At 34.3% G+C, this 20,783-nt stretch overlaps 3 protein-coding genes across 3 annotated transcripts; 2 read left to right on the top strand and 1 right to left on the bottom strand.

Moving 5' to 3' along the window:
• The first annotated feature begins 645 nt into the window (after nt 1-645).
• LOC132175824 (gibberellin-regulated protein 6) lies at nt 646-1,737 on the top strand. The gene is made up of 4 exons (XM_059587884.1): nt 646-855; nt 958-993; nt 1,082-1,115; nt 1,263-1,737. The coding sequence occupies exons 1-4, from the start codon at nt 775-777 to the stop codon at nt 1,442-1,444; spliced, it is 333 nt and encodes a 110-aa protein (XP_059443867.1). The 5' UTR covers nt 646-774; the 3' UTR covers nt 1,445-1,737.
• Nucleotides 1,738-4,727: 2,990 nt separating this feature from the next.
• LOC132176659 (probable arabinosyltransferase ARAD1) lies at nt 4,728-8,476 on the top strand. The gene is made up of 3 exons (XM_059588928.1): nt 4,728-4,972; nt 5,175-6,552; nt 7,800-8,476. Exons 2-3 carry the CDS (start codon nt 5,575-5,577, stop codon nt 8,319-8,321), a joined length of 1,500 nt encoding a protein of 499 aa, XP_059444911.1. The 5' UTR covers nt 4,728-4,972; nt 5,175-5,574; the 3' UTR covers nt 8,322-8,476.
• Nucleotides 8,477-12,600: 4,124 nt separating this feature from the next.
• Nucleotides 12,601-17,104, bottom strand: LOC132175645 (uncharacterized). Its single transcript, XM_059587653.1, has 8 exons — nt 16,966-17,104; nt 15,869-16,161; nt 15,041-15,112; nt 14,376-14,443; nt 14,107-14,263; nt 13,627-13,707; nt 13,461-13,550; nt 12,601-13,008 (listed from the first exon to the last, which is right to left on the bottom strand). The coding sequence occupies exons 2-8, from the start codon at nt 16,139-16,141 to the stop codon at nt 12,886-12,888; spliced, it is 864 nt and encodes a 287-aa protein (XP_059443636.1). The 5' UTR covers nt 16,142-16,161; nt 16,966-17,104; the 3' UTR covers nt 12,601-12,885.
• Between the last annotated feature and the right edge of the window lie 3,679 nt (nt 17,105-20,783).

Genomic DNA, 20,783 nt, shown 5'->3' with positions numbered 1-20,783 from the left:
TTTGTAAGTGGATCTGTCAATCTGAACTTTTTTAAAGCTAGTTCATAACTTTTTTTAGTTTCAAATCCCTACTATATCTAACTTTTGTTACTTAATTTACTATCTTAGCATGATTTTATTTTTTATTTTTTTTGGTGTTACTGAGTTGGATATTTGATCCCAGCTCAGAAAATTATGTGGGTTTGAGTTGGCATATTTTGAACCAAATTATAAACAAACAAAAAAAAAATCTATATCCCTCTAATTCTCTAATTCTGAATATCAGAACTTTGAGTAAAATGATATCAGAGCCAATAGTTTTGAATTCGAACCATAACTTCAAAGTTTACCTTTTGTTTCAATTAAATGTTTTATGTGTTTTACTTCATTTATTAAGGAGAAGTTTGAATTCATACGTGAGTGTTACAATATAAAGTAGACAATTAAATTTACCCTATCATATCGGTTTAAGCTTTTGAGATAAACGATGATTTAATATGATATTAGAGCAAAAAATAATGAGTTCGAACGATGACTCCATAATTCACTCTCTCCAAAGGTCCAAATTTTACTGCACCTCACCCAAATCCATAAGCTAAATGGACAATGTGGGAAGGAATATGTCCCCCACATGGATCAAATAAGGTGTCTCTTTAATAGATTAGATAAGTACTCCCATCTGCTGTCCAGCCCCTTCAAAAATGGTCTATTTATAGCCACTTCTACTTTGCACTCTGAATTAAGCCCCACACTACCCACCCAACTTCATCCAGATCTCTCTCTTTTTGCCCTGTAATGATGATGATGGCCATGCCCAAGCTTATCTGCATTCTGCTTCTAGCTCTCCTTGGCATTTCCATGGCTGCTGAAACCCAGGTAATTAATTAACTTCTTTCTCCTCTCTACTCATCACTGCAATGGGCTCCATGTGAACAAAAAAAAAAAAAAAAAGTTAATGTCTTTTTCTCTCTTTTGTAGGTCATGGCAAAAGAAGCCCAGTACCACCTGGATAGTGTAAGTTTCTTCTTCTGCTATGACAAATATTGATTTCTTCTTCTGCAAATCTTCCTAGTAGTTTGACAAAATATTTACCTTTTTTCAGGGGAGATATGGGCCTGGAAGTCTTAAGAGTTCCCGTACGTCCACTACTCTGAATAGCCCATAAGACTACATTGTGTTCTTATTATCTTGATTGTTTACTGCACAAGTAAACATAAATATTCTAACACAATTAATGATCTTTATTGTTTTTTTTTTTTTTTTTTATAATATAAAACGAGCAGAATGCCCATCACAGTGCACCAGAAGATGCAGCCAGACGCAGTACCACAAACCCTGCATGTTCTTCTGCCAAAAGTGCTGTGCCAAGTGCCTCTGTGTGCCTCCTGGGTACTATGGGAACAAGGCTGTTTGCCCTTGCTACAACAACTGGAAGACCAAGCGTGGAGGACCCAAATGCCCTTGAAAGTTGAAAATGCTTTCTTTCCTGGAATCCAAACAGGGATTTAGATCTAATTCATTTTTATTTATTGTTGGTTCTATGTATGATTAATCTGGTCATCAATTTAATGACCAGTTAATGTTCTAGCTACCCAAATGGGAATTAATTTCACTACTACTCTACTAGTGCTCCTCAGGGTTTTGTCCTCTGTTATGAGATCAGAGTAACCAAATTCAGTCACTGTCATATGTAATCATCTTCATTTCTTCTATGAATAAAACTTGTATTAGTTTTTAATAATAATGTATAATTCATGGAACATATAGATGCAGAAATAGATTGTTAATACGTTTGGGGGGTTTTTTTTTTGAAAAAGTATTGTAAGAGCTAGAAGTTTTTTTTTTTTTTAGCCTCAAAAACATTTTAATGTAGTCTGACGCCTAAAGTTAATTTTCTAGTTCCGTTCATGATTTTGATGTGAAATAAAGGTGAAATCAATTTTGAGTATTCTGTGTTTTTTTTTTTTTTCCAAGTACAGGAACAAAGCAAACCAACTAAACAACTAAGTAACTAAACAAGCTTAAAATTAACAAATTAGATCCTTTCCACCAACAATCCGAACAAATGGAGGAGGCGGCGGAGCAGTAGGAATGCTGCCAGATGAATATGTGTTTTAGGTTGTTTGTTAATATTTTTGTTTTGAAAATGAAAAAAAAAAAAAAAAAATAATAATAATAATAATGATTTAACGTACAAAGCCACTATTTTAACCTATAAATATTTGTACTTTTTCAATGTCAGCATGGAGAAGGTCAATCCTCTCCATTTCAAAAGCCCAAGGGAGAGATTGAATTTCAAGGTGTAGATTATATTTTACATATTTAGTGGTGTATTTATTGTAAGATGGTGAATATATTGTTGTGTTATTTAAAAATGAGGTTTGATACGGACACAACACAAATCCAACTCATAGCCAACTTTTCTCCTACATGTAAAAAAAAAATTGAATTTTAAACCAAACAAATTGTCCTTTTTTCAAAATTTTCATAATCTCAAAATCCTCTCTCAATTTTTTTTTTTTTTTTAGATGACACGTAAGAGAGAAGTTGGCCATAAGTTGGATTTGTGTTATGACTTTAACATTTTCCTTTAAAAATAATATAATAATTATTTAAAAAAATAATAATATAATAATACGTAAACAGTTAAATGCAACAAAATAAAATTTAGACCGTATGATAAATTCTACTATTAAATGAAATTAAAAATAAAAAATAAAATTCTATTAACATCTTTTGGGCTATCTTGAACCATTGATGAAACTTGGGCCACCATGCCCAACCTAAAAGATTCAACTGGGAAAAGTGGGTTGGCTCGAAGCTCAACTGAATGAAAGCCCACAACAAACATCGTCCCATAGTCTGAAGCCCGTTGTTTACATACAAAAAAATTGAAGAAAGATAGGCCCATTAGTTCTAGTTTCTTTCATGCAAAACTTTTTTTCATTATAATTTCTTTCTTATTTTTGAACGATGTCAAGAAAAAATTAATAAATAACTCAAAATACTAAATGCTCAAACTATTTTCATTTTTGTGTCACGTTAGAAAACATTTAAAAAAATATTATAAAAAAAACCCTTTAAAAGGCATTAATTTTTTTTTTTTCCTCTGAAAAATATGCAACTTTCATCGATGAAATTTCATGAGCGTAAAGCTCTTACATCACCGAGCATACAGCTCTGAAAAATCATAGCCAAAAGCTATGAAGGCTACGAAGTCATAAAAATAACTTCAAGCTTCCGCTAACCTATGTACAATTACATTTAAGGAACAGATCTGTTTCGTGCAGACTAGATCTAGGACATGGATAGCCCAAATACAAAATAAAAATAAAAACGACTAGAAACTAAAAATTCGGTCGTGAGAGTTAAGCTCTCATACCGATCTATTTCATCCTCAACCCAAAAGTCAGGACAACAAATCTATCCTCAACCCGAATTATACATCCTCTTTTTCCTTCAAAATATAATTCTTTTCATTTCATAGCCCAATTTTTTTTTTTTTTACATTACTAAGTCTATAGAATCTAATTTAAACCATAAATTAATCCTCTCTTTTTGTCCAAACCTCATATATATCCCTATGTGATTATGAAAGAGAAAGATGATTCAAACAAGCACCTTATCATTTTTGTTAGTATATTTTGGATTTGAATTCCCAACAAATGTAAATGAGTTCTTATGAAGCTACTAACATATTTGAGTATGAAGATGAGTTGCTCGAGACTTACTCCCGTAGATAAGTCCTATAAAAATTTAATTACATTTATTGTCTAAATTACTATTAATCAATTTGAAAGTAAAGCTATGAGAAATCTTTATCCATCCATACATGGGGCGAACCTACATAGGGCTTTGGAGGGTTTTCAACAACCCCAAAATTTTTTTTAAAACTCCTATAAAAATGACACTTGTTATTCTTTCAACTCTCGTCCAAATTTATCATTGGATTCTACATATTCAATAATAGATTTGATTAAAAAAAAATGAATAGAATTGGACAAAACAAGGAAAAATAGCATTTCTCATAAAAATGCTATTTTTTATATCGTGGCCCGTTAAATGTTTAATTTTCCACCCCATATGACATATCTACTCTTATATCAAATCTTTGTAATTTAAAATATATATATAGCAAATTAAGAAACTTTTGTATTCAAAGGAAAGTTTTCTTTTAAGAAAATTTTATAGATATGTAACTTTTGTACACAATTATGACTAAATTAAAAATTTGTCTATTTTTATTTTTCATAAACACGCCAAAAAGATTATATATTTATGTGCTTATTAAATTACATAAAAAAATAAAAATAAAAATAAAAAAGAGTCAAATTCCACCCTTGTATTCGTAGTTGTTGGGCTGAAAATGGCGCATCTTCTTTAGAAAAGAGATTCTCGATGTTACCCTTTACATCTATATCCTTTTACACGTGGCAAGTCCATCTTCTGCATGAAATTTTTTCAAAATTAGCTAACCCACCAGATTGATTCTCTGCACCAAAAGTACAGAACCCATCAATGAAGCTTTGCCAATCTCTCTCTCTCTCAGGCCCACCGCTGCTGCATGAGACCGTCTTAGGATATTATTATTGCATTTTGTAAAATCATATATAATATAAAAATCCCAAATGAGTTTACTTTTACGGCAAACTGATGAGACAATTGCTTCAAGAAAGGAAAAAAAATCAATAAAATATATGACATGAAAATTGAACAATGGACACGTGAAAGGTCCGTTGTATCTACTCTCTCTCTCTCTCTGTTTCCATGTCTAAATTTCATGAAAAGCCAAGAGAAAAGCGTAAATAAATTGATCGTCTAATTTTCTTTGATAATTAAATCCCACAAGAAAGATGAAGAAAATAGGATAATATATACAGGGTCAAAAGACCTTTTGTACCAGACGTGTCTCTCACTTCGTCCCTGTGCATTCTCGAGAGGTGGTATTTTCAGGTCCATGGGGTCTTCTTGGAATCCCAAAATGATCGATCAGGTACTCATCTTGCAACTTCGCATCAACCCAGTTTGTCGATTTGTATATCTTTGACAACCCAGATGATAAAATCTTGATTTTTCAGTGTAATGTTGCTCTTTTTAGTTTTCTAAATTAAATCCCACAAGAAAGATAAACGCTTGTTTCAGCTGAAAAAAAAAAAAAAACTCAAAATCAAGCATTCCTCAAACTTTGTGTACAGATTGATCACTTGCGTTGATGACGAATCCAAAAAGGGAAGCTTTTTGTTGGCAAGTTTACCACAGATGTAGTCCATGACTATCTTTTGGGCAAAAAAGAAGGCCTTGTGATCTTCTTCAAAACCCCTTAGGGTTTAAAGGCAGAAAATGAGTTACTTTTCACAATGAAAATTGGGTTTCCTTTCTGTGCTTTTGGAAATTAAGGTGATCTTGTTACTGGGTAGGGGTTAAGTCGTCTTCCTTTATGTCCCTTTAAATTGGTGCAATTAGAAGCTAAAAACTCTTTGGCTTGGATTTATATTTTTTTCTCAGCCATTGGCTAAACATTTTTTTGTAGTCTAGCAGCTCTTGCTCTCTCGTTTAACTTTCTGAATTCAGAACAGTTTTTCCTGAATTTCACCAATGTCGGAGAAAAACATGTTTTCCTCGAGGCTTTTTTTCTACCTAGTAACCATTTCTATGTTCCTCTTGATCCTTTCATCTGTGTTCCTTCTTGAATTTAGCAATAATTCTATCATACCTAGATCAGTATTTGAGCGTATTCTTGTTAATAGCACATCAGTTTACTTCAAACCCAATGTCAGAAGTGAACAAATTACTAGTCCTTTCACCCCTTCTGGGGATACACAAATAAATGTCGAAAGGCCTGTGAGAAGTGGAAAATTGGCATGTCAAGTAAACAATTCGAGTAGGAAAATGCCTTCTCCAGGAAAGCACAGAAAGATGGACTGTGACCCTTCTCAGGCTCACTTGAGGGTGTTTATGTATGACTTGCCTCCTGAATTTCACTTTGGATTATTGGGTTGGAAGGGAAGGGTGAATCAAACATGGCCAAATGTCAGTAATCCAAATCGAATCCCATCATACCCAGGTGGGCTGAATTTACAACACAGTATAGAGTACTGGCTCACCCTTGATCTTCTGTCGTCCAACACCCCAAATGTTCTTAGACCTTGCAGTGCCATAAGAGTGAAGAATTCAAGTCAAGCCGATGTCATTTTTGTGCCATTCTTCTCATCTCTGAGTTACAACAAACATTCTAAGCTTCATGGGAAGGAGAAAGTTAGTGTTAATCAGATGTTGCAGAGAAAATTGGTTCAGTTTTTGAGGGGTCGGGAGGAATGGAAGCGATTGGGTGGGAAGGATCATTTAATTATTGCCCACCATCCAAATAGCATGTTAGATGCAAGAAGCAAGTTGGGGTCAGCCAGGTTTGTACTCGCAGATTTTGGAAGATACCCAGTTGAAATTGCAAATCTTGGGAAAGATATAATTGCTCCTTACCGGCATTTAGTGAGGACCATTTCCAATGGTGAATCTGCACCATTTGACAAACGTCCTATATTGGCGTACTTCCAAGGTGCAATATATAGGAAAGATGTGAGTTGTTCTTCTTTTCCCTTTTACAATGAATCATTCAAGTGTTCGTTCTTTGATCTGTTACTGCTTCATCTCGACATCTCTCTTCTTTGTATGGTGACTTATTCTATCCCCCAATTTTGGAATTAATCACCCCATGCTTTAAAGTATTTTTATTCTTGTGGAATTGGTTGATAAGAATGAAGAAGGTATAATGAAATGCTTTGTGATTAGCACCCTGAATTTAATATCGAAATGACTTTAGATGTGAATTGAGGACTCCATAATAAGTACTGCATAAAGGAGAAAACTTAGATTATCTTATCCTTCACTACACAGTAATAGCAAAGTCGCAAACTTCAATAATAAGTTGAAAGGAAGAGTAACAAATGTGATTGTTGATTTACTTTGGAGGTATCACTGATCTACACTTTTGTCATGGCTGGTTCTGATTGTTGTAGAAATACCAAAAATGAGTGGGGCAAGGGATTTTTGTTATTACTGATCGCTCTGGAGATCAACTTGGTTATAACCGCATAAAATAAACACCATTACAATGGTTCTTGGTCTGTCCACAAGAATGTTCCGTCGGATTTGGCTTAGGTGCCTTAAAAAAACTACAACATATGTGTTGTAGTTTTTTCGACGGTCCAGATTTAATTTCACTCTCTCTCATGAAAAACTTGGAATTAAAGCTGGACTGTTATGCTGTAGTTTTTTCTACAGCATCAAAGCCAAATCCGTATTGTATTGGATATGCCATCAAATGTACCATTATTACCGCTCATATAGGATGGGTACTTCCTAGCCAAAACAGAGGAAGGGTACTATAGATATAGATTTCCGGTCCTCCAAGCTGTACCAGTTTTGTAGTAATCTATCTTTCCGGGTTCCCAAGCAAACAACAGTTTGTAATTGGCTTACACTTCATCATATGGGAAATATTCAAAATGTATAGGGCAATGGCAAGATTTGATTTAAATACTTAGTTTCAGTGTCGCAAAACCAAAAACTTACCCAATTTATGTAATGTATATGAAGAATGCTGTCAATTAATATCAAGTGGATATGATTGACACAATAAGTTTCTAATGCTAGTTCTTTATGGTGGTTATGATGGCCTTTTTTGTCATCATTGCTTTCTTCCTCTCTTTTTTTCATGGTTATCCATATAATTTTGACAACAATATTTTTTTTTCTTTTGAATTACATCATGATATCTTACTCCATGTAGATCAACCTGATCTTGATTTTAAATTTATTTTCAGGGAGGATTCATTCGCCAAGAACTGTATTACCTTCTCAAAGATGAGAAAGACATACACTTCACATTTGGCAGCATACAAGGGAAGGGAATTAGCAGCGCAGGCCAAGGGATGGCATCATCCAAGTTCTGCCTCAATATTGCCGGAGACACCCCTTCCTCAAATCGCCTCTTTGATGCCATTGCGAGTCATTGTGTTCCTGTGATTATTAGCGATCAGATTGAGCTACCATTTGAGGATGTCTTGGATTACTCACAGTTTTGCTTATTTGTCCGTGCATCCGACGCGGTAAAGAAGGGTTACCTACTGAATCTTCTTCGAGGAATCAAGCAAGACAGCTGGACCAGAATGTGGGAAAAATTGAAGGAGATTGCTCATCATTTTGACTATCACTATCCTTCCCAGCCTGATGATGCTGTGGATATGATTTGGGAAGCAGTTTCACGTAAGATATCTTCATTACGAATTATACTCCATAGGGGGAACAGATATAAAAGATCTCAGTCTCTCGTACATAATAATTGAAATGACAAACGCCTACTTGAAAGAGCCATTGAAGGGACAAGCATAATCATTTTAAAGATCTGTTAGGGCATTTCTTCACCTATGTTTATCCACACTTCTTGTAATGTTCATTGATTCAGTTTTTTTATTATAATAACAATTGCATTTGCTGTGCTGATCATGGAGCACTTGTATAAACCTCTTTTTACTACTCTCTTCCTCCTTCTAGACACTCAGCCCAGCATAAAAACTGAACAAATTAATAAAGTATTATTCAATGAAGATGGCCTCTGAGTTTATGATTGGAAATTGCTGCATCAAATTTCAAGTGAAACAAGCATACAGATGAACAAGGAATGAATCAAAACAACATGAGGAATTGGCTATAGCTGAAAAAAGACAAAAAAAAAAAAAAAAAAAAAAAAATACATTCTATTGATTAACTGTATCCATGAAGAAGAGTCACCAATGCAAAAATATTGAAATTCTTGTGTTTTTTTCATATAGAAAAATTGGAAAATTCACTATATATATATATATATATATTGTATGCATTAGCCAGCATTGTCATGCATTTTTTAGTATTCAGCTGTTGGAACCTAAGATTACAAGATACAGAGATAGTGCTGGCTCACAGATTGGTTTTAGCTGCAACTCTTCAGCTTGACAGAAAGCTTCAACTGAAACAAATAGAAATAATGAAATTCAACCACTCCGCTTCAAGAAATTGTCGAGGAAGCACAATGCCAGCCACCCATGTGTTTCTCTTTGCATCAGTTAATAGCCTTTAGCCGTCTCTTCCTTTAGAGTAGCTCCCTCCACAGCAAAAAAAAAAAAGAAAGGGAAAAATAAAAAATAAAAAAAGGAGAGGCTGGAGCATGTCAACCCCTGTTGTGAATGGGGTCTGATCCTTTTCGAACACTTCTTTTGTTCGACTGATTGGGATCAAACATTATTGAAGGCGAAGGTGCCAAATTCAGCTTCATATGCACATCCTCCTCTGCAACAACCTCTAGAACTCGCAGATGCTTAAGAAATGGAGATTGCCCTTTGCCCCATTTCAGAGCAAGATCAATGCTTCTCAGGCCAGAAACCTCCTGTGGTTGAAGAGCTAAAAGCCCTATACAAGCAAGAAGAATGACTGCTCTATAAGCCAAAGGACCCATGCTTGTACTCTGCAGAAAAACTAGAGAATATGTGGTATGTCTCAGACTCTTATGCCTTATTCCTATAAGAATACGCCTGGGGTTTTATCTTTTTATGGGATTTGGAAGGCTAAAAGCACAAAAGCACCAAGGAGGCCCCAGAACATGTAGGGAAGTTTTAGATTCAACTCAATCATAAGCCTGTCACAGAAGCAATAAAAGGCTGTTTTAGAAGACTCTGACAGGTTTGAATAAAAAGTTAGTTTGGAACACTATCCTTGGGAAGCCAAGTATCTTTGCATTTCGATTCCACATCTCTCTTATCATTTGCCTAGTTCTTTTTTACCAAACCAAGACCAAGAACTGACTCTTGGAACTCTTAACTTAACTGCCCCACGTAATCCCACCATACTGACATGTCCTTAAGACATGTTTCATGCTTTACATGCAGGGCTTCAACTGAACTGATGCAGATCAAACATATCTCATTTTTTTACCACACGAAACATCATATGTAATATAGTCATAGGCATTACTGTAACGTTTAACCCAATTTCATTCTCCCCATCTTCCAATTTCAATTTAGTTAAGGTATGAGGAAGTTAGAAACAATATTTAATAGCATCCTCATTCCCAATTTCATTCTCCCCATCTTCCAATTTCAATTTAGTTAAGGTATGAGGAAGTTAGAAACAATATTTAATAGCATCCTCATTCGGCTAGCCAAATGTTATTTTGGCTGGCCAAGATGCTAAAATGGAAGCAAAATGAGCTACATTCAGCTAACAATTTGAAAAAACATTTGATGAGCTATATTCGATGAGTACTGTTCACTCACCAAATGTAAAATCAAAAAATTTTAAAGTGTGTTTTTATTGACACGAAACATCATATGTAATATAGGTATGACTGTATCGTTTAACCTAATTTCATTTTCCTCATTCTCCAATTAGTTAGGTTATGGGGGAAGTTAGAAAGAAGATTTAAGACAAAAAATGTATGGCTCACAATGCGACAAAATAGGTCACCTCCCAATCTTTTTTAGGAAGCATTCTCATCTCTTACCTTTACGCATATAATAACAATATCACACAAAAGAAGAATATTAATATCTATAAAAAAAAAATAATAATAATAATTGAAAAATGAAAAATTTGCTACAATGAGATGTTGAGAATGCTATAGTAGCAAGAAAGACATCAAAAGTAGAGATGTTGGGGAAATGGGTAGGGAATAGTAACCCCTCCCAAAAAAACCCAAATACTTGCTTTATGCACCAAGACTTGCTTTAAGCTAACTCACTTTAGAATTCCAAGCTCTTCCCTCCATGCAACCAAAATCACAATCTTGGTTTCTTGTGCTAAATGGAATTCCTTTATGCTTTTCTTTGCTCTCTCTTGGGATATCTCAGGCCTAAATCCTCCATTCAAAGTTTCAAAGGAAACTCTCATTCGGCTTCAATATCTGGCCTTGTCTTCTTTTCTTTCTTTATTTTGTTCTCGCTTATCCATGAAGACCATCTTTCTCTTCTCCCCCCTCCCTCCCCCATCTTCTTTTTTGTTTTTTTTTCCCCCAGCTTCTTTCAACAACTTGAAGTTATAAAATCCCACAAACAACAAAATATGCTAAAAGCACAGGCTTCTTCCCAATTTAAATTCATTGTGTGAGAGTGAGAAAGGTAGGCTAAGAAGGAAGAATGGGGGGGAGTGGTCATGGTCCAAACCAAGTATCCCTTAGATACTCTTAACAATGTGGGCCTCTGCTTTAAGTACTGTATTAAAGCAAAAGAATCAATGAACTGTTGCTTTCCAAAAATCTTCCTTCACCATCACATTTCACTTTAAGACCCCCCCTCCCGGCAGAGTTTCTTGCTTATATACAAGTATAGATCGTTTGTTTCGTGGCATGCGGGTATCATTCTGCTTGTAGAGTTTGGCTTACCTCCGGTAATCACCGGAGATTTTTTATGCAGAAATAAACGGTGGAGATTGCAAGAGTACTGAATTTACATCTAACAAAAATAACAGACATTAAATTAGAATTAGAAATGATATATCACAAATCAAAGCGGGGTGTCTTTGCAGATTCTCAAGAATGGTCCTACTAAAGTAATAGGATTCCAGAACCTCAAGGTTTTGTTAACCTAAAGTGATACAAGATAAGAAATCTAAATTGGATGAGGCAGTATAAGAAGTGTCATCAAATTCCTTTTGGGTCCGCAATCAAGATAGAACCAGCAACAAAAACCTTGACGCCTTTCTTGCCAAATGACAATAAAAAAATGTGTAAAGCATAAGTATGGTACAAGTAGAGGATAATTAACATTTCAATCATTGCTTATCATATTAATTTATAAAACCATAAAAATGCAGATAAATGAAAGGGTGAGAATGAGAAAAAGAATACCTATGGGTGCTACAAAGTAACAGTATAATAATAATAATAATAATAATAATAATAATTCGTTAACTCAAGAGATAATTAATTATGTTTAAAAGTCAAATTTTTTGCTTACGCATTTTACTAATTATGGGTTGGCAAATCGGTCTGTAAATAACTTTATAAAAATGGTAGAACCCTTAACAACACTCGTACAAGATTACGAGAATCCCCAAAAGTATGTTAACAAAGCAATGATGTCATGCCAAAAACAAGAAATGTTAAGGACCAATAAGTTCTCCATATTCGACTCATATTTTCTAATAAATTCAATAAATCAACCATTAGATTTGCAGGGTCTATCATTAACTTATGTGGGATTCACATAAGTCCACAAATCTAATGGTTGATTTGTAAGATGAAATTGACCAAATATGAAGAAAAAAAAAATAGACCCTAGCATTTCTTTGCCAAGAAAAAGCATGCGAGCTCCAGTCTTGCCACATGGCATGGTGTGTCAAATAGTAACAGCAAACTTGAAAACCGAAGGATCATTATTGGCGAAAGAAAAATGATTCTTTTTATTCTCATTGGTCCTCTCCCTATACAATTCTTGCAAATCCTAACGGGGGATTTGCAAGAATTGTATGGGAGGACCAATAGCATGCCTTTTAGCAAATACAATTGAAATGTGTTGTGCTGCTTTGATGGTAGGCACACTTTACGACAGGCTCATCATTTCCCACAAAATTCTAATATCAGGATAGTTTGCAATATAATAATCTGTGAAGCCAGCTCTTCTACTAAGTTGACAAGTTTCCCAGGCAGCAACTGCTGCAGTAAGATCCAGGATATATGTACAAAAATATTGAGAAATAGCAACATTCAAAAAAATAAAAGAGGGGGGAGGGGGTGATAGAATACCCAATTAAAGATACAACTCAAACAGCCTTCCAATTTTCTCACTGCCAGTAGCAAATTTTAAACAACATGCTCACATTTCCAGTTCCAGCTTTTCTGCTCCACTAATGCAGAATCTTACCACCGTTATGAACACCATATCATTGGAGTGGTTCCTGATGGGGAGTCACTGCAGGTCCTGGTGCTATGGCGAATTGCAGGCCCCTACGTTGTCCAGCCTGCAGCATAAAAGCAACTTCTGCGGCTGCAAGTGCTGCTGCTTCCTGATTCAAAAGAAACATTTATGAACAAATTAATGAAAAAGTACTAAACAAAATAATGTACAACAATTTCGAAATTATTGCATTACCAACCAAACAAGTCAGCAACTCTTGAGTATGCCAGACAAGAAATGATAGAATTTGAAGATGACATATGTATGAGAAGTAAGAAAGAGAAAGAAAATCAAGACCCATTTGTTGATATAGACAGCATTTCCCAGCTGAAGGAACGGAACTAGCCATAATTCAATCCCAATTACATCAAGGGAAAAGTTCTCTTAAATGACCAGCAAAGCACGATTCCAACAATATTTTCCAGTGCATGAGAAGCAAGCCAAATTCCAATTAACTTGACTTGCATAATCAAAGTCATTGCTACACTACTGGACTATAATCAAGAAATATATTTTGGTAAAAAAATTATTTCCTCCAAAATAGCAGAACCAAATGCTAACCTGTCTTTGCCTTCGTCGCTGCAATATACTGATGGCCCAGGCCATTATGTAACATGGCAGAAGAAAACCAGCAGCCCGAAGTAAGAAAAGCTGTAAAGCATTAACAATTTAGTTAAGCAGTGCAACAAGTTGCACTTTTGAACTCAAACACCGAAATCTTACTTACAGAAAAAAAAGTGGAAGCATCATCTTCACCATCAGCATTGGTAAGGGATAGAGCATGCCTCAACAGTAGAAGAGCCATTAACTGCCAAGAAACAAGAGAGTAGATCCAAACTATAACCACACAGCATCTTCATGTAAATTGATACTATACTATCACATAAAAAGAGTCAATAGAGAGCACAACAATAAATTTCTCCTTTTCAATTGAGAACAAGTGTATCCAAGGTGTTGTCCTCAAAAGGGACCCAGATCACAATGTGAAATAAGGTCTACATGCTGCCGACCAGTATAAACCAGCTCAAAAGGAATGTAAAATTCCATAAATCATGCAGGTGTCAATTCTTGCTCATCTTCAGATATATCTAACAACATAAGTTCTCAATGAAAATGACAGGCTCACCAAGACATTTGATTCCTATATACCAAATATTTAGACATCTAATGTATAGATTCAAGTTAAGAAGTGGTTTTCCTGGCTTACAATTAGAGCTGCAGAGCGGCAAAATGCAGCTCCACTAGCACTAGTATTAGCATAGTCATCATACTCGGCCTCCAAAAGATGTCGTTCCGCCGCTGCCATTGCCAATAGTCGAGGGTCATGCAAATCCAAAGGGGCACCAGAAATTGTCCAACCCTCACTGTGAGACACTTCCACAAAACAAAAAGAATAAAAGTTTTGAATAGATGAGCATGTAAGATACAAGTCCATGCACAGTGACCCCTAAGAGTAGGGACAGAATACAAACTTGCCTTATATCAATTGCAGTATCTTCAGAGTGAGGTGGAGGAGGTGGGGCAGTATAACCAGGTTGATAAGGCTGCAGAGAGAAAAATATTATGTGAAAGTTGATAAACTGATTTGACTTCTCAATTCATAAGTGGAATTAGCTAATGAAGAACATATGATCATAAGTTTTTCAAGCAATTTCACACTAACACGCATTCAAATATGAGACCATGTTATTGGAAGTCCACCCTTACCCATATCAAAATGACCCCAAGAATTCAACACCTCTCAATGTGCATATATCACATTGAAAAAAACAATTATCCTCAATATTTAGAGAGAGAGAGAGAGAGAGAGAGAGAGAGAGAGATCAAACTTCAGAAGGTATCAAGTTCTCTCGAATACAGGATATAACACATAATCCCACTTGGTACCTATGCAACACCAGATACAATTGCTCATGATACAACAAACTATTTCGTACTCACAATTCAAATTCACCAAGAAATGGAAAATTATCACCATGGCCAGTTTCTGAAATAAAACAAGTTTTACGTCCATGTCTCCATGAATATTGGCAAATTTCATATATTATAAATCCATCATATAGAAATCATCTATATAGATTCCTTACTGAACGGGGGTGAAGATAGCAACTATTCTAGATACTAAGAAGGTGAGGGCTTACCTGATGGCATATCTCACAAGTAATATCTCCCTTCTCATTGCACCAACGCTGAACACATTTCCTATGAGCAAACTGTATAAACAGAAGGGGCATGGGGAGGGGAGAATAAGTTGTAAGTTTTGGTGATATATAACATTATTACAACAAGACATTGGAATATAAAAAGAAAGAAGGGAACAGAGCAATATATCCAAGTACTGATTGTGGGGAACAAGCTTTTAACATGTCAGATACATCTATGTGTGTGTGTGTCAGTGTGTGTGTGGGTCTGCATCTATGTTTGTGTCTGCGTGTGCAGGCGCATGACAGCTGATAAGCATGACACGTACCACTGTCAGACCATTAATGCATGGCCTAATACTACTGTCTAGCTTGATTAGAGCAATAGGTCCTTAACATGAAGATTTCTTATCTAAAACATGGTGTCATATATTACTTGAAAGTTGCATTCTTTTCTATTAGAAAAAATAACCGCTGACCCTTGTGTTAGTGGAAATATCTGTCATTATTCATACTTTTTCTAATAGAAAAAATGACCACTGGCCGTTGCAGCCAAGTGGTAGTACCTGTCCCCATCTGATGAAGGAAAGGTCTACCATTCCAAGTGGAGAGGCTACACAATTGCATACCCCAATTTACCTTTTGATTGTATTATAGGCCAGCCACCAGACCATTTAGACCAATTAGATACACTAAAGAGAAATATTTTTGACAAGCCCAAGCCTCTGAATATGAACTAAAAGTATGTGAGAAGCAAGAAGAAATTAAACCCTCAGATATTCAAACATTTCACATTCAGAAAGGAGAGTGTTGTCTTAAAAACAAAACCTTCAAACTACCACTGCAAGCACAGGGGATCTCCAAATTCTTAATGCTGTCTTCCTCCTGGCAAATGCGACATTCCACCGACTGAATCAGTGGCTCTTCTTCAGATGCACCATGTTCCCCAACCCCCTCAATATCAATGGCACAATTGGGTGGATCAGCAGTTTGTGTAGAACCCTCTCCAGAAGATCCCGGGGCTGCCTCAGCCCCTTGCAGCGATTGCAAATTTTCAGGCGTAACGGGATGGTCAACACACAAAACCACATGGTCTCCCATTCTTACTCAAACTGAAGCTCCTAATTCACCATAACATAACTAAAATCATTGAGCTCCAAAGTTGTGAGCAGGCATCTAATTCCCCAAAAACTAAAATTCCATTTAATTCCAAACAATTTGCTGCTGACAAGCAATGAAATCCATTCAATAGTTCACAGATAAAGTTACAGTTTCAAAAATATTCATGCTGGGTTTCATTTCTCCTCATAGAAACACAAAATATCATACTTGAAAAAATATTCATTTCGCTTCTACTTTCTTAGTTTTATCAGCAGGCACACACACAAAAAAAAAGGAATTTGTGACAATTTCAATTGGGAACTGCAGCTGCAATCTGGAAATTCCACATTTTTCTTTGCTTTTTGCAGAGGGTCCACCAAGCTTCCAACAACATCACAATAAACTAAAACCAAAGGAAAACATTTACATATCAAGAACTTCAAATTCCCAACAAAGTCAACCCATTTCAGCTCTCTGTTTGGCTGATCAGAAAATGCAGGAAAACGCCATCTATCCCAGCAAAAACCCATTCCAATTAACAACAAGAAAATCAATAAGACATTGGGAGGGTAAAAAACCTAATCGAAACGAAACTCAAAAGTTCTAATTTTCCCTTCTTTTCTCAAACAACCGCAACCCCAACACCAACCTAAAATCCCAAACTTTTCTTCAAAACCCCTAAAACGCGAACAGAAAGATCAACAACTTACCAGAACGATTCAACACAAAACCCAAGAACCAACAATCCCGATCAAATTTCACCTAAATCAGGATCATTTCATCAAGACCAAGCTAAATTAACAAAACCCAAACGAGAAAATTACCTGAAGATTTCGTCAAATTTGCGCTGTTTGGACCTGAATTTTGAGCTTTCTATGGAAAAAAGTCTAACACGCCCTCTTTGCTTTCTCTTTGAAATTATGAAATAAGAGAGAGAAAGAGAGAGAGAGAGAGCGATTGTTTTATATGGAGAACGCTCGTGTCAATCAGGTTCGGTGTAGACGAAGCTGGTGTTCCTCTAGGCTTGGGTAACGTTCGTCCAAAGCGAAATGTAAAATTACGATTTTGTCCGTGTGTGAACTCCCTTCACTTGTCCATCGTATTGAAATTATGTCTAATATTTTTTTTAAAAAAAAATTTAATTAATTCCATTTAACCATAAGCTGACACATGTCAATAAATTATAATTTATAAGTCTAATACTTTTTTTTAAATAAATAATTTTTTTTTTCTTTTAACATGTCCTCACAAGAAAATGAGAAAGAAAATTTAAATTAATAATTTTCGCTTCATTAGAAAAATATAATAATTTGAGGAAAACAGAAAGTCTCTTTGTCTTTCCCATATCAATTTTGTTAAAACTCTTAATCACCAACCAGGTAACCATTCTTTTAATATAATTACATTTTAATTACAATGCTATGATTTAATTAACTATTTTATCCGAGTCATAATAAATAAATAAAAAATATTATGAAATATATGCATTTTAATTATACCAACACTCTTTTTGAAACATTTTCAGATGAACATATTCAAAAAATATTTAATATATAATATAACCTAGAAATTTATAGATATAAATATCTTAATTAGTTAATTTTGTGAAATTTTTTTTTTTTCTATTTTAAACAGTCGAAAAATAAAATATCGTAGAAACGTATGCCGGAGGATCTGCCACCGTGCCATGGTCCTGGTCGAACCCATCCTATAGGGCTTCATTAAATTTTAGGTAACAGGCTGGTGCTTTTATCCCCACCTGCCCTTGTAGTTAGGTCCGGCAAAATGTTGTGAAGTCATCAAATTGTGATTCTTTTGTTCCGTAAATAAAACTTCATCAAGCGAAGCGAAGGTTACTATTCAAATTTCTTTTTCTCTTTTTTTCGTGTGAACATATTAGAAAAAAAAAAAAAAAAAAAATCAACTTTTACTTTTAAATTGATTTGGTTGTTAACTACATTTTTTATTCAGCTTGATTATATTTTTGAGAAATGATTCCTTTAATCTTATAAACAACATTTTTATCATATTATTATTCCACTTTGCTGATGTGTTTCTTATAAACCATAGTTTTATCATATTATTAACTAATGTGTTAATGTTATAAACTTTGGGTATAATTCACTATTGAAAATTGGCTTGTAAGAGAATGGTGTCCAAAAGCTTATAGACTTAACCCATGTGGGACAATAGGATCGTAACAGCTAATATCAATCAGTCTTTTATTTTTTTTAGAAATGTTATATACTACATTCTCGTTCCACACCCATCATACAGAACTAATATGGAAATCTTCACCAACCCTTGAATTTTTTTTTAAGGGCTAATCCAATGATTGATGAGTATTGCAACATTAGCCTAATAAAATTAGAGTATAATATATGGTATTACTTTTTCTTTTCTTTTTTTTTAATAAGGGTTGATTGACACTATCACTTCAACATACCTAGTAGGGTAATAATGAGATAAAAATGTAATTTCTAACATTACTCAATTTTTCAACGTATTATGAACCAATATGTTCATATTGTGAACAAATTTGTCAAACACCACATAAATGCTCTCTCAGCCTATTATTGCTTGGACTAGAAACTTTCACTTGAAAAATTAGTTGATTATCTTTGCTCACGCTCACCCCAATCCCTACCTTCCACAATAATGTTTCATTTTGACATGATAACACTTGCAAACAAATATATATATATATATATATATATAAATGTAATTTCTAACGTTACTCAATTTTTCAATGGATTATGAACCAATATGTTCATACTATGAACAAATTTGTCAAACCTCACGTAAATGCTCTCTCAGCCTATTGTTGCTTGGACTAGAAACTTTCATTTGAAAAATTAGTTGATTATCTTTGCTCACACTCACCCCAATCCCTACCTTCCACAATAATGTTTCATTTCGACATGATAACACTTGCAAACAAATATATATATATATATAGCTCATTAGCTCCATCATAGTAGCAATATCCATTTGTTCCCGCAATTTGGCGAGTTAAAAGAATTATTTTTTTTAGCCATATGTTTTAAAACCGCGAAACTAAACCGACAACTTATATTCATGGAGCACTTAAGAAACTACTCAAGTTACGACATTCTAAAAAGTTAGTCATATATTAGAAAAATAAAATCTCACTGTAAGCGCATGATTGATAAAGTTCATATGTACTGTCACTTTAAAAAACGTCGTCAAATTATAATTAAAGTTTTTTATAATCATTTATAGTCAAATTAACCATAAACCTTTTTGGTAGGTCACAACTCAAATTACCCCTAGATTTTTTTGGATTATGATGAGTTGCTGGAACAAGTGGACCAACCAGTTTGATTGCATATAAAATAAGAACTCTACCCCAATCCAAATAAATACAACTTTTCCCTCAAGCAGCATTGGCTTGGCAACCCAGCTAATAAAGTCTTCACTATATATTTTGATTCTATTATGGGAAGGTTGGTGCTTCTAATAAATTTTAAAATAAAATTGGGGAAGCATCCAGCTTGAGAGTACTTCAAACAAATATTCTCATTTTTGTTAACCAAATTATTTTATCTTTTTTAAACAAAAGTATTACAAACAATTCAAAAACACAAAAATAGCTTTCACATTTACGTTACATATATCATAACACTTTTTCAAATCAAAAACAAAAAACACCCATAAAACACATTAACAAATAAAGCTTAGTATTCAAAAGATAGTTTAAGACATCATTTTCTCAAATGGCAGACTTTATCAAACACTTAATTACGTTCTTAAAAATTATTTTTTATTAACTATATTTTAAAATTATCTTTTTTAAACCGTATGTTTTGAAACTGTTAACCCAATTAATCATTAAAGGTTCAATTTTTTAAATAACGGAACAACATATTCACCTATAAACCATTAAATATGTTAAAATAAAGGGAAAATTATATTTTATCCCCCCAAAGTTTGGAGCAATTTGCAATTTGACCAAAATTATCCCAAAATTCTCATATTGCCCATAATTTTTATTTTTTTATATAAAAATAAAATAAAAATTTTGGGGTACAAAAATGGCCAGATGGCCAAAGGAGTGGCTACTGCCACCCCGAATTTTTTTTTTTAAAAAAAAAATTGTGGGCAATATGAGAAGTTTTGGATACAATTGGTCAAGTTGCAAAAATTTGAAACTTTGGCGGGATGGATTGCTAAAATTGAAACTTTGGACGTCGAATTGCAAATCGCCCCAAACTTTGGGGGATAAAATATAATTTTCCCTAAAATAAAGCTTAAGCTTTTATTAGTTTTGTTTTTTTAACCAAATTACGAACACAAATACATGCATAATAATTTATTTATTTATTTATTTTTTAAATATCAAGGATTATTAGGTCGTGCCAAGATAATGAATCATGAGGCTCGGCTTGGCTTTCCATAATTTCTGGGGGGAAAATTCATACTGGTTGCCTTGGTAAGAATGGGTTAAATATCATCAGATTGTAGGGAAGAGATTGGATGAAGTTAATAGTATGTTGGTGAGTTGAATGAACTTAAAATTCATATCTATTATGTTTATTATTCTACACATCCGCTTCGAGAACAATAGTTGTGTTGCTAAGAATCACATCCAAATTATAACTTTTTTTTTAAAGTTGATTAA

Source organism: Corylus avellana, chromosome ca3, assembly GCF_901000735.1.
Source record: "Corylus avellana chromosome ca3, CavTom2PMs-1.0".
Lineage (NCBI taxonomy): Eukaryota > Viridiplantae > Streptophyta > Magnoliopsida > Fagales > Betulaceae > Corylus > Corylus avellana.
Note: the sequence above shows the minus strand (reverse complement) of the source record. Positions and strands in the feature narration are given on the sequence as shown.